At 45.9% G+C, this 14748-nt stretch overlaps 1 protein-coding gene across 1 annotated transcript; it reads right to left on the reverse strand.

The window, feature by feature from the left end:
- Positions 1-222: 222 nt before the first annotated feature.
- Tuba1a (tubulin alpha 1a) lies at positions 223-3735 on the reverse strand. The gene is made up of 4 exons (XM_038341571.1): positions 3588-3735; positions 1777-1999; positions 1503-1651; positions 223-1408 (listed from the first exon to the last, which is right to left on the reverse strand). Exons 1-4 carry the CDS (start codon positions 3588-3590, stop codon positions 428-430), a joined length of 1356 nt encoding a protein of 451 aa, XP_038197499.1. The 5' UTR covers positions 3591-3735; the 3' UTR covers positions 223-427.
- Positions 3736-14748: the final 11013 nt, after the last annotated feature.

A 14748-nucleotide genomic window follows, 5' to 3' on the forward strand; every position in this document is an offset into this window, starting at 1 on the left:
GGAGTCTTGGGTTGAATAAACCAACAAGAGAGTAATGGTGTGCAAACCAGTAAGCAGCACAGCACTCCTTCATTGCCCCTGCTTCAGATCCTGCCTCAACTTCTCTTAAGGGTCAGTATGATACAATAAACCCTTTCCTCCCCAAGTTGCTTTTGGTCAAGATGTTTATCCCAGCAAAAGAGTGAAAACTAGGACACACCCAAATGTAAAACACAAGACAACTTTTAAGACAGGGAATATTTTATTTAAAATCCATCAGTGAGATGGACGGCTTGGGTCTATGACAAATCCTTCATATTTTAAAGCATAAGTCAGTAACTGTATGAAAGCACACATTGCCACGTACAAATTAGCTGATCAGACCACATTTTTTATGTTGGAACACAATAAACTTCCCTGTAAAAGCAGCACCTTTGTGACATTTAATTTAGTATTCCTCTCCTTCTTCCTCACCTTCTCCTTCAACTGAATCCACACCAACCTCCTCATAATCCTTCTCCAGGGCAGCCATGTCTTCACGGGCCTCAGAGAACTCCCCCTCCTCCATACCCTCACCCACATACCAGTGCACAAAGGCACGCTTGGCATACATCAGATCAAACTTGTGATCTAGGCGAGCCCAGGCCTCAGCAATGGCTGTGGTGTTGCTCAGCATGCACACAGCTCTCTGGACCTTGGCCAGGTCTCCACCAGGTACTACAGTGGGAGGCTGGTAATTGATGCCAACCTTGAAGCCAGTGGGGCACCAGTCCACAAACTGGATGGTACGCTTGGTCTTGATGGTGGCAATGGCAGCATTGACATCTTTGGGAACCACATCACCACGGTACAGCAGGCAGCAAGCCATGTATTTACCATGGCGAGGGTCACATTTCACCATCTGGTTGGCTGGCTCAAAGCAGGCATTGGTGATCTCTGCTACAGAAAGCTGCTCATGGTAGGCTTTCTCAGCAGAGATGACAGGGGCATATGTGGCCAGAGGGAAGTGGATGCGAGGGTAGGGCACCAGGTTGGTCTGGAATTCTGTCAGGTCAACATTCAGGGCTCCATCAAATCTGAGGGAAGCAGTGATGGAGGACACAATTTGACCTATCAACCTATTTAGGTTAGTGTAGGTGGGGCGCTCAATGTCGAGGTTTCTACGACAGATGTCATAGATGGCCTCGTTGTCTACCATGAAGGCACAATCAGAGTGCTCCAGGGTGGTGTGGGTGGTGAGGATGGAGTTGTAGGGCTCAACCACAGCGGTGGAAACCTGGGGGGCTGGGTAGATGGAGAACTCCAGCTTGGACTTCTTTCCGTAATCAACAGAGAGCCTCTCCATCAGCAGGGAGGTGAACCCAGAGCCAGTTCCCCCGCCAAAGCTGTGGAAGACCAGGAAGCCCTGAAGCCCCGTGCACTGGTCGGCCTGTAGGACAAAAGGAAAGATATTGAATTGGCTGGCACACTCAACACCACAACCCTCTCACTGCATCTTAAACGTATCCATCTATGGTATTTACCAGCTTGCGAATTCTGTCCAAGACAAGGTCAATGATCTCCTTGCCAATGGTGTAGTGGCCACGGGCGTAGTTATTGGCAGCATCTTCCTTGCCTGTGATGAGCTGCTCAGGGTGGAAGAGCTGGCGGTAGGTACCAGTGCGAACTTCATCTGGAAAAGGAGGACAAGTCAGCCACCCGCCACCAACACCAGCTCACTCATCCTTCAGTGTCTGAAGAGAGGTCAGAGGATGTGACCCGGGCAGAATGCCTCAGGGAAGCCCCTGGTCCACTCACCGATAACCGTGGGTTCCAGGTCTACGAACACTGCCCGGGGCACGTGCTTGCCAGCTCCTGTCTCACTGAAGAAGGTGTTGAAGGAGTCGTCTCCTCCCCCAATGGTCTTGTCACTTGGCATCTGGCCGTCAGGCTGGATGCCATGTTCCAGGCAGTAGAGTTCCCAGCAGGCATTGCCGATCTGGACACCAGCCTGGCCGACGTGGATGGAGATGCACTCACGCTGTGAAAAAAAAATAAATTAAACTGTATTTCTGTTTTAGATTTTAATAGATTTCTAAAGTGTTTCTTTTTAAAAAAGTGTTTCTAATAATACAAACAGTGTTGAAATTTGTTTGGAGTCATATCCCTAATATAACAGAAACAATAAGAGTACCTGCTACAAACACTGCAAACGGGTGTGGTCTGAGCAATGTCACCTTAGTACTGCAAACCCATTGTTCCCACAGCCATACTTGAATAGATGAGTTTTCACAGCTTAAAAAATATTAAAAGTACAGATTCTGTAAAATGTGATAGTTGTCTGGAATTACTTTAATTGCTTCTTTTCCTGATGAGTAAAGATGAATGTTTCGTCTTATAGGATATGGTGTTTCAACATGGGATCTGCACTGCAGCCGAGGCCAGAGCCACACCCTTCTGCAGACTATCTTCAGAACCCATCAGCACTGAGGGTAGAAGCTAGACGAAGTGTGACTTCTGCATTGCTGCGTTTTCTGTGCCTGGTGCTGGTCTGCGCCCTTTGTTTCATTATTTAACAGAGAAAGCTCTATTTCCAGCAGCTGTCTATACGATCTCTTTGCTGCTTTCAGTCTCCTAGCCCTCCTGACCCTGTCTGGGCCAGTTGCCTGAATTAATGAATTAGTGAAAATGTGTTAGAACAAAAGACAGTTGGATACAGCTATAATTTTTTTCTTTGCAGCAGTTTCATCATTTTCTGAAGGCTTCCCAGATTCTTTTCTACTGTATAGAACAGAAATATCCTTAAAGCTAAGTTAGAAACAAGCGCCAACGATAAAGATAACCCAAATGTTATTTTATTCGATGTCTTTACATACCACATAATATATTACTATTAATGCAGTCTGTAGATATTATTCTATCGCCTTTATAGCTACTGGTTTCATTGTCTGCGGGGGTGGGGGCGGGGAAGGGCGTTTCCCTGGGTTCTGACAATCAGGGTACTCCAGCTTTCACAAAGTGGGCATTGTCCCTCCACCAACCATCCAGACCCCTCCCCCAAGAAAGATGTCCCCTTTATTAAGAAAATCGTACTTTTGATACTCAAGCAAACAAAACCTCTTGTAAGACTACAGTTCCACAACAATTTTTTAAAAAATAAAAATACAAATCCGCTTCCGAGGGAAGTTTAAAGAAGGCGAACCCCTCCCAAAACGCCACGGAAGCAGGAGACAAACAACCCCGCCCCTGCGCCTCCCTGACACCGGCTGCCATGGTTCCGACGCAAACTAACCATTTTCCCAGAAGTGGGGCGGCGTTTCTGGAGTGCCGGCTCGGCCGCCGCCCTGCCCACTCGCCCGCCGCAGAGCACCCCCCGGCGCTTGAGCCCCAGCCCCGGCGACCCCAGGCAGTGGGAGCCAGCACTCGCCGGCGCCTTTGTTCTTCCCCGGGTCTGGGCGTTTCCCTATCCCGCACTGCGGCGACGGGACCTACGGACTCCGTTCCAAGCTCAATTTAACAGGCATGGAGACCATCTTCCCCTCAGGGGTGACAAAAGGCTTAGGGTTTTACTTGTAGATCTCGGGCGACTGACTCCCTCCCGCTACCGAGTGCTAAGGAAGGTGGCTCACCATGGTTGCTGCTTCGCGGCTTCCCGGAGGATGGCGGAGACGAGGAGGAGGTGTTGCTTCTTACAGCGCGACTCTTAGGCGGTCGATGTAAGAGAACCTGCGGCACATGGGCGGATGCAGCTCCTTATATACAGCGCAGTCACCATGGGGATGGGCCTTGGCCTTTTCCTGTTGGTCCAGACCCCTCTGTCTGCCCAGAGAAGCCGTGACAGGAGAGTGGTGATTGGTGCAAGCGACATGGTATGAGGTAATCTCTCCCCCACCCCTTCCCCCTAGCATCCGTCGACTTTGCATCCTTCAGACAAAGGCTGAGCAAAGGCTACTAGCCGAGCATCCATTATGGGGTGGGGTTCGGGAGGGGAGGAAAGGGAAGAAAGAAAATTGGGGCTGGATGATTATACATGGCTAAACCTTAAACTATAGTTAAAATAATCCAAGGTTTTCCCCAACACTTAATCACAAAATTTATATTGAGATTTTTTTTAATGGAAAATTCCAGTTTTTCATTCACAGCACACTAAATTTGACTACATTCTATCAGGATCCAATATCTTTAATTGCTTTATTAAAAAAAATGCAGAGAAAATGGGAACGATGGTCAAAATGGTCTGGTAAATGCTGATTTTTACAATTATTACTGTTAACGGAATAAGATTCAGAAGCCCAGTATGAATAGGTCACGCTTGTAATCCCAACAGCACCTGGGAGTCGGAAGGCTGGAAGATCTGCAATTCAAGGTCATCCTAACCAGCTTTAGAGGCTGAAGCATATAAATCCCAACTTTGAGAAAGCTGAGGCTGGAGGATTGCAGCTAGTTTGAGGCCAGCCTGGATTATAGTGTTAGATCATGTCTCAAGAAGCAAAAGAGAACAAAACAGAAATAACATACAAAACAGAATTTAATAGTTTCCTAGAGAACTTTCTCTACTGATAGTACTCCATCACTGCTCCGTGCCCACTCCCACCCCCTCCCCCAGCCCAGCCTGAGATGTCTTATCCCTAGACATGAGCCATTCTTTCTAACACAAGATTCAGAAAGCATAAGGAGAAAGAATTGAGTTTGAAAACTAGCTCTTTCTTTATGTGGGCTTTTATTTCTGCATTGCTCTTGTTGCGGGAAGGGTGATATCAATAAAAAGATAACTGAGACACCAAATTAGAAAGAGGAGAATTATATAATATAAAAGGAAACCATTTTGTAACGTGGTTTCCATCCCCAGACAACTGTACAATGTCAGCCCTACTGCAGTTCTTTAGTTCCCTAAATTCTGTAAATAGCCGCTTCTGCAGTTGGGTGGAAACCCAACTGTGGGAACAGTAGCTCCTCACACCACTGCTATTCAGCTGGCGACTGTGGTTGTTGCTCAGTCGCCTCTTGGGACAAAAATGCCTTGCTTTCACCCCTAGGAAATGGATTACAGTGCCATTCTTCTGCTATTTAGAAAGCCTCCATTATCAGCGAGGATCATCTATAGAAAGGCTCTGAGCTGCAGACCACTGAACATTTGCTGGATAAAAATTCAGAGGTAAAGAGATAGCTGTTTGGGCGCCAAGCTAAAATTTGGATTCTGACAGATGACTTCCCTTTTAGTTTTCAGTAGCGGAGCCTTGGTTGTCAGCAGCACTATTTCCACTGCTCTATGGAGTCCATTCATTCCCGCTGGGCTGGCAAGGAGCTGGGGTGGGAGGGAGAGCCTTGGGAAGAGAGCAGCTGCAGGTTGTGAGGTAACAATGGTGGCTGCGAATTCCTCCAGCCTGCTGTTCACAGCTCTGCTTTTCTTATTTGAATGTATTGTGGAAATCTCCATATCAATAAAACCGACACACAAATCATTTGTTTACTTCTTGCATATTTCATAGGAGAAACAATCCCCCACTCTGTCCATCATTTTAGGAAATAAAAGTGTATTTTAGTAAAGAAACCGGAGCAAAGATGATTTAACTGCTTCTACTCTGTAAGTACATTTAGCAAAGATAAGAATTAAAAGACAGCAGCTCTGTCTTAGAGAAGCCCCCACCCCTGCTCTCTCTTAGAGAAGCTCCCCCACCTCTGTCTAAGCAGCCCATAGCTCACAGGCTGCTCTGTCTCTTAAGAAGGCCACACCCATGCTCGGGTATTTTTCTGCCGGCTTCTGCTTCTCTCCTTACTCTCAAGTTTAAAATCTGTTTTAAATAAACTCAACTCTGCTTCATTTAAAAAATGGCATAGAGAAGACATGATAAATACCTTATTGAAAATATTGTCACAATTAAAAATTACTGCATTTATTACACATATTTCTTTGTGTGTGTGTGTGTGTGTGAATTTGTAAGAAATTCCAATTTCTCCAGAGTTGGAATGTATTTATGTATGAAATTACCAAACACACACACACACACACACACACATACACTGGTGGTTTGAATAAGAATGACCCGTAAAAGCATATACTCATGCAGAGGCCAGAGGGTAGCCCGAAGTGTGAGCCTTGAGCCCTCACCTTCCACCTTTAGGACAGGAGCTCTGTTTGTTTGCTGTTAACCTCCCAGGTTTATGTGGCTTCTAGAGATCCAGACTTGGGTCCTCCCACTTTCATGGCAAGTATCTTACCAATGAGTCATCTCCCCAAAGTCTCATCAATTCTAGTCTGGCCTCAGACTTTCCATACAGCTGAGAATGACCTTCAACCTTCAACTTGTGATCCTCCTGCTCCCAAGTGCTGAGACAATAGCCCTTTAACACCAGGCCTGGTTTTTTGTTTGTTTGTTTGGTTGGTTGGTTGGTTTTTCCGAGACAGGGTTTCTCTGTATAGTGTGTAGCTTTGGAGCCTGTCTTGGAACTCACTCTTGTAGACCAGGCTGGCCTCGAACTCCAGAGCGCTGGTATTAAAGGCATATACCACCGCCGCCGCCACCACCACCTGGCACCAGACCTGTTTTTATGCGGTGCTAGAGACTTGAACCCAAGGCTGCATGAATGCCAATCAAGCACTCTACCAACAGAGCTGCACACCCTGAGTTTAAATTACATTCAATTTTAAATAAATGTTCTAGAAATCGGTGTGGAAAATGGTAGGTGCAGTGGAGGACGGAGGATTGAAGGAGCTGTGGAAAGGACCTGAGACTTGACCCTGCGCGAGGCCAGAATAGGCACTGGTGAAGTGGGGACTCCAAGGTACTGGAGATGCTGGGACCATGGGGTGTTCACCAAGGACAGTGGCAGGCAATTGCAGAATGGATCCAGCCTGAATAAGACATAGTGTGCTGTGGATGGCAGAATCAGAGCAGAGAGACTGCCCAAGCCCTTTGGAGCCCAGAAGTTCATAAGTGAGCCCCAGATCCTGGACACTGAGCTTTTTATATAGTTGGGGTTTGGTTTTATGTTGATCTGATTATAATTTGCTCTTGTTTTTCCCTGTTAGAATAAGAAAGTATATTTTTTTGAGACAGGATCTCACTGTGTAGCATTAACTATCTTGGAATTCATTGTAGATAATGGCTGGCCTTGAATTCACAAAGTTCTACCTGCCTCTGCTTCCCAAATTCTTGTATTAAAGGCATGAGTTAGGAGGCTTGATTTTTTTTTGTTGTTGTTTTGTTTTGTTCTTTTTGATTTTACAGGAGTCCACAATTGAGAGACATTAGAATTTGCTGGGGGGAGTGCAGTTTCAAGACAGGGTTTCTCTGTGTAACAGCCTTGGTTGTCCTTGAACTCACTCTGTAGACCAGGCTGGCCTCGAACTCACAGAGATCCTCCTGTCTCTGCCTCCTGAGTGCTGGGATTAAAGGCTTGAGCCCCCACCGCTGAGCATAAGACATTAGAATTTTTAAAAGATCTTGGGCTTTATTTTATTTTATTTTATTCTCTTTTTGGGATCTTAGACTTTTAAAGTGTTGAAAGGTTATGGTTTGAAGTGACGCGGTGTGTGTCAAGGTTGACGGGTGGGGGTGGGGGTGGAATGTCATGGTTATCTTCAACTGTTAATTTATACAGACAGTCACACGGGAGGAGGAAATGTCAACTGAAAGATTGCTTTAATCAGATCGGTCAGTGGCTATATCTGTAAGGCATTTTGTTAGTTGCTAATGCCTACTGTGGGTGGCCCCATTCCTAGGCAAATGGGATTGTGAGTGAGCCAGAAGGAGCAAGCCAGTTAGCAACGTTTGTGTAGTTCTGTGTGAATTCCAGTGTGCTTTGGTCATGCTGATTTAAAGGGCCTTGTTTTCTTGGTGTCCTCCATCCCCTCTGGGCTCTTACACTCTCTGCTTCCTCTTCCATAGGGTTCCCTGAGCCCTGAGGGGACAGAATTCATGGAGACATCCTGTTGGCTCAGTGTTCTAGGTCTCTCAATCAGTAAAATGCCTGACTGTCTTTGTTCCCATCAGCCCAGGAGGAAGCTTTCCTGATGATGGCTGAGCAAGGCACTGCGTATGAATATAGCAAAATATCATTAGGAGTCTTTTTTTTTTTTCTGTGACAGTCCTAGCTGTCCTGGAGCTCACTCTGTGTGGACCAGGCTGGCCTCGAGCTCACTGAGCTCTGCCTGCCTCTGCCTCCTAAGTGCTGGGAGTCAAGGCCTGCACCAACAAATGACAAAATTAGCTGTCATTTTATTGCTGTTGGTTTTGTCTTGTTGAAGATCAGTGGTATTTGGTTTTACCCTAGGTCCTTGGATTATCTAATCCCAGGTTCTTGATTTCTTAAGCAGTGTCTGGTGTGGATTCCATCTCATGAAGTAGACCTTAAGTAAAGTCAGATACTGGTTGGATATTTCCACAAGCTTTGTGCCACTATTGGCCTGACACAGTGGTTCTAAACCCACGGGTCAAATAATCCTTGCATAGGGGTCACCTAAGACCATTGGGAAACATAGATGTGTACATTGTGATTCATAACAGTTGCTAATTAGTTATGAAGTAGCAACAGAAATAATTCTGTGTTGGGAGTCACCACAACGCGAGGAACAGTATTAAAGGGTCAAAGCATTAGAAAGGTTGAGAACCACTGTCTAGTATATCTTGCAGGCAGGACAACGTTGTAGATCAAAGGGTTTGTGGCGCTAGTTGGTGTTTTCATGTCTCTCTTGAGAGTGTATCAAAGATGCTAGCACATAGGGATGAAGCTCTATGTAGGCACCAGCTTGACTTCTCCATGTTCAATGAGTTGTGTAGGTGTTGTCTTCAGCAATTGTGTAGGTCTTAGTCTTAGCCACATAGTAAGGGGATTCCCATGGGACCCCTTTGACCAACAACTCAATTAGATGTAACCCAGTCCTGGTACTGGAGATTCATTTGTGACAAAAGATATTCAGGTAGGGGGTTGGCTCCCTCTTTTTTGGCAATCTCATTAGCTTGTCTTCATATAGGTATATATTTTAGGGAGTTTCTACTGTATTAGGTATCTGTACTATTCTTCAAATGACCCTTAATTTTAGCTACCTCTCCCCATATTATCTCCCTTAACCCCTCCTCCTCGCTTTTTACCCTCCTGTTCTGTCCTCCATCCGTCCATAACTATCCTTTTTATTTGTTTTTGTTCTTTGTTTTTCAAGACAGAATTTTTCTATGTAACAGTCCTGGCAGTCTTGGAACTCATTCTGTAGTCCAGGCTGGCCTCGAACTCACACGGATTCACCTGCCTTTGCCTCCCGAGTGTTGGGATTAAAGGTGTGTGCCACCACCCGCATAGCAACTATTCTATTTCCCTTTCCGAATGAGATGTGTCTGTACTCATCCCGTACTCCTTTACTCTATACCTAACCTCTGTGGTTCTATGGATTGGATTGTAGCTTGAATATCATTGACCTAATAGCTAATATCCACATATAAATAATACATACTATGTTTGTCTTTCTGGGTTTGCTATACCTCACTCAGAATGATTTTTTTTCTAGTCCCATCCATTTACTTTTGAATTTCATGATTTCATTCTTTTTTTTTGTTTTGTTTTGTTTTTTTCGAGACAGGGTTTCTCTGCAGCTTTAGAGCCTGTCCTGGCTAGCTCTTGTAGACCAGGCTGGTCTCAAACTCACAGAGATTCGCCTGCCTCTGCCTCCCGAGAGTGCTGGGATTAAAGGCGTGCGCCACCACCACCTGGCTTCATTCTTTTTTTTTTTTTTTTAACAGCTAATATTCCATGACAATGCGCTGGGTTCCATTCCCAGCACAAAATGAAACTGTCTTCTATGAATCATACTAGTGTTATTCTATAGTGTATACTATACTATTCCAGCACTGGAATAGACCCTTTTACCAAAACAAGCAAACAAACAAATAAGTAAATAAAAATTAAAAAGACTCTTTTCAAGTCACTTACTGAGGAGCAGTCAGTACTAAACTACACTCCAATACCCACCACCCCATAAGGTTTCTCTGTGTAGCCCTGGCTGTCCAGGCTGGCCTCGAACTTGAGATCCACCTACCTCTGCCTCTGAGGACTGGGATTAAAGGCGTGCACTACTACTGCCGGCAACCACTCTATTCTTTTAAACTGTTTCCTGTTCTCTTTTACTCTATAAACTGAACCACTCCTCTTCCTCTCTTCCTCCTCCTCTCCCTCTCCATTCACTCCATCCTTCTCATCATCTTGCAAGTCTCACTTACCTTAAGCTAGCCTCAAACTTGTTGTATTGCCAAGGATAACCTTGGACAGCTCTGAACCTTCCGTCTGCACTCCTGAGTGCCGTGATTCCAGACTTGTACTACCACACCCAGTTTTACTTGGTGCAGGGGAATCAAATTCAAAGATTCCTGCGTCAGAGGCAAGGACCTCACCAGCTGAGCCGCTTCCCCAGCCAGCTGGAATCCCAGTTTGTAAAACACAATTTATAATTTAGTCGCACTTCATTGACTTAAATTATGCACACTCGCAGAATGTATGTTGAACCACCTTTGTCCAGCTCCCTTTGTTCTGCAAAGCAGATGGAAATTAGGTGGCAGACTGGGAAGGTTGCCACGGTGCTCTGGCTACAGGGATTTAACAGTAATCAAAGGCAAGGCCAGACTCCCCTCCCCCACACACCCAGCACCGGTTTCTCACATTTCTGGCCAAAGTTTGCCTGATCAGTGATCCCCAAAGCTCTTCTCATGCCGTGTCTATTTCCCCAGTGCTGAGATTACAGGCATGTGCCACTGTGCCTGGCTTTATGGTCTTAGGTGCTCGTGCTTGTGTGGCAAACACATTACTGTCTGAGTCGTCCCCCAGCCCCTTCCTTGCACTATGGAAAATATGTCATTATATTTGTTTAAATTAACCCCAACCAATCATTAAGTTCTGTCAGCTATATCTAAAGATCACCTTAAGAACACTCACGGAGCCGGGCGGTGGTGGCGCACGCCTTTAATCCCAGCACTCGGGAGGCAGAGGCAGGCGGATCTCTGTGAGTTTGAGACCAGCCTGGTCTACAGAGCAAGTGAGTGCCAGGACAGCCAGGGCTACAGAGAAACCCTGTCTCGAAAAAACAAACAAAATTATCAAAAAAAAAAAAAAATGCACGAAGAGCAAATGAGGAACTTGTGAAGCTTGCGGAGTTTGTTAGTCAGAGGGCCCAGTCGAAGACACAAACACGCTGTGGCAGAATGTTTGGTTTGGGGCTCCATCTTTGACCTCTTTAAACATTGTGTTAGTCTTCTTTTGTGGTACTGTGAAAAAACACCAGGACCTAAAGTAACACATAGAAGAAAGGGTTTATTTTGGTTTAGCTGCAGAGGAAGAGTCCCAATGGCCCAGAGGCATAGCAGCAGACACCAAAGCTGAGAAGTCACATTTTTCAACCTCAAACTTGAAGCGGGGCACACTGGAAGTGGGGCAAGGCTCAAAGCCCAGGGACTTCCTCTAGCAAGGCCATACTTGTAAAATTTTCATAACCTCCCCAAACAGCGACAAAGCCAAACAGCTTCACTTACTGCGGACCAGAGTTCCAATACCGGAGGCTTTCAGATATCATTCCTCCACCAATATGCAAATTCAAACAGTGGTCAAGCTTCTGAATGGTGTTGGAGTGGCCCAGAGTGCCAGTTCTCCCCACTGGAGCAATTTCAGCCAATCAGAGTCTTGTAGAATTAGCAGTAGAATTAGCAGTTTACCCTCTTGGAAACTTCAGAGTTTTGGTATAATTGATATGGGTCTGTTTTTTCTTTCTTTTTTAGGGGGAGGGGTGGTTAGAGACAGGGTTTCACTGTTTAGCCCTGGCTGTCCTAGAAACTGACTCTCTAGACCAGGTTGGCCTTGAACTCACAGAGATCCGCCAGTCTCTGCCTCCTGAGTTTTGTAATTAAAGGTGTGTGTCACCACTGTCCAGCTAGGTCTGTCTGTTGTTTCTTTCTTTCTTTCTTTTTTTTTTTTTTGGTTTTTCGAGACAGGGTTTCTCTGCAGCTTTAGAGCCTGTCCTAGAGCTAGCTCTTGTAGACCAGGCTGGTCTCGAACTCACAGAGATCCGCCTGCCTGTCTGTTGTTTCTAAACTCTTGATAATTCTTTGATAAATTGACTGGAAATTGCCCCTGTGATGGTTTAAGTAAAATGCTGCAGGTCCCCTAGTGACTGCAGCAGGCCATGAGTCCCAGGCAGGGGGCTGAGTGGTGGGTGAGAGACCTCGATGAGGCAGCTAGTCCCACGAGGAGAGACAGACAGATGGGCACGCCACAAGACCACGCCATAGGTCTCCGTAGGCGACTGATCCTAGGCAGGGAGCCATATGGCGGGTGAGAGACAGACAGATAGGCACACCATGCAGAGTGAGGTTGGATATTTATTTAGTGGGTTATGGAGGGAAAATAGGAGAAGGGGAGAAAAGCAGAGAGAGGGTCAGAGAGAGAGACTGAGAGAGAGAAAGAGTGAGCAATGGGGATAGGGTGGGGAGCCACAGCAGCAGCTACCTCTCTGGGAGAGAGACTGAAAAGGAAGGGACTCAGACTAGAAGCTGAAGATCAGCTTACTTTGGTGGACTGGGCTGGAGTGGGCGTGGCTTGTCTCTTAAAGAGACAGAACAGACCATTACAACCCCCTTTATGATAATCCCAAATCTACAACTCCCAGTGATGCTGGCTTTAGGGGCTTGTTTGTTTTACATTCATCCACTTGTTGTGTGTTTACATGTGGGTGCACATGCCATGGAGCTCCCCAGAAGTCAAAGGACAACTTAAGGAGTCAGCTCTCTCAACTATCGGGGTCCCGGACCTCAAAGTCAGGTTTTGAGGCTTGATGGACAGTTCCTTTACCTGTTAAACCGCATCCCAGGTCCTGTTTTGTTTTGAGACAGGGCTTCATGTAGTCCAGGCTGGCCTTGAATCACTTTCCTTCCTGCCTCCACATCCCAAATGCTAGGATTAGAGACGTGAGTCACTGCATCAGCTTAAGGGGATATTTAAGAAAAATATTTCCCCATCTTCTTTTAGATTTAAAAATAGATTAAGAGGCCGGGCGGTGGTGGCGCACGCCTTTAATCCCAGCACTCGGGAGGCAGAGGCAGGCGGATCTCTGAGTTCGAGGCCAGCCTGGTCTACAAGAGCTAGTTCCAGGACAGGCTCTAGAAACTACAGGGAAACCCTGTCTCGAAAAACCAAAAAAACAAAAAAACAAAACAAAAAAAAAAAAGATTAAGAATGGAGTCGGGGCCGTGTGGTGGTGCACGCCTTTTATCCCAGCACTCAAGAGGCAGAGGCAGGAGAATCTCAGTGAGTTGAAGTCCCCCAAAAACCAACAATGAGACCGAGTCCCATATGTAAAAGCAAAGAGCCTTTATTTTATGCAAGTTTGCAAACTCCATCTCTCCACATGTCCGATGTATTGGAGTAATCGGAGAGCCCTGAGCTCAGAGTTGGGTTTTTATGGTAGTAAAGGTGGAGGTGAGAGGTTTCTAAGGTTCAGGACCCGTGATTGGCTGACATTTGTCTAGGGGTGTCCTGGTGAGTGTGCTGGCAAGTGATCCCATCTACAATGGTTGGAACGTTAAGAATTTCCTTTGGATGGTCTGTTCTTGGGTGGTTCTCCGGTAATCTCAGTTTGTGGCTCTTCCTGCAACTAGGTATTGCTTCAGGGTAAACTACTGAGACTCCAGATGGCCAAGTCCTACACTGGCAGGTGATAATAGTTGGAAGTAAAGAACTTTCTTTGGATGGTCTGTCTCTCTTTAGCTTATCATGGCTGGCTCCTACATTGAAGACCGGCATGGTTTACAGAGTGAGTTTCAGGACAGCCAGGGCAACACAGAGAAACCCTGTCTCAAGTGGGTGGATGGGGAAACAAAAAACAAAATAAAAGAATTGATTCAGGTTCAAGAGCAGCCAGTGACCTTAATCACTGAGCCACTCTACAGCCCCCGAACTTGAATTAAAAACAAAATAAAAGCTGGGTGGACAGGCTCCAAAGCTACAGAGAAACCCTGTCTCGAAAAACAAAACAAAAAATACATTTATTTAATTAATGTGTGAGGGTTTCATGTGTGTCCACAGCACCCACACAGAGATCCGGGAATATCTGTGGTCCCATGGATCATCCGGTCTGGTGGCAAGCGTCTTTACCTCTGGGGCCGTCTTAGCAGCTCTCCCCTCCCAGGTTCATAAGCGCTGGTTACGGACACACTGAGCACAGAGACTTTAAATGGCTGCATGTTTGTCCCCTGCTTCTGTGAACAGCAGATTGTTCCAGGGTGAACATCGTAAGAGGTGCAGGGGTTCTCCCCAGCCAAGCTCCTAAGGTTGTCTCTGTATTTAGGATATTTTAGTAAAGAAGCCCACTGCTTCTTTTTAAAAACTGTTTTCTGTATTTTTAGATTTGTAAGAGCAGTGCTCTCTCACCTCTCGTGTTGCTAAGCAACAAACCATACAGTTGCTAGGAGATGAGCTAGCAAGGTTGGGGGTGATTCTCAATTTAATCGCCACCTTTCTTGTCACCTGACTTGACAGCTTCAGGCAAAAAAGAAAACAGTTCATGTCAGATAAAAAGGTTAGGGAGAGCCAGGAGCCCGGTGGTCCGGGAATGAAAGCAGCAGCTAGGAAGGATTGGAGGGGAGAGTGTGGGCTGCAAGGAGAGGTTCCAATGCAATTTCCTTGTATGAGTCATGGAAAAAACTTAAACTGCCACTCTGAATTTCATCTTCTGCATACTTCTGCCTTATCTGAAAAACAAATTAGGAAGAAACTGGGAGAAATCTTCCAGTTCCCATTCCTAAATGTATACAGGAG

The sequence above is a fragment of the Arvicola amphibius genome, chromosome 9 (genome assembly GCF_903992535.2).
Source record: "Arvicola amphibius chromosome 9, mArvAmp1.2, whole genome shotgun sequence".
Lineage (NCBI taxonomy): Eukaryota > Metazoa > Chordata > Mammalia > Rodentia > Cricetidae > Arvicola > Arvicola amphibius.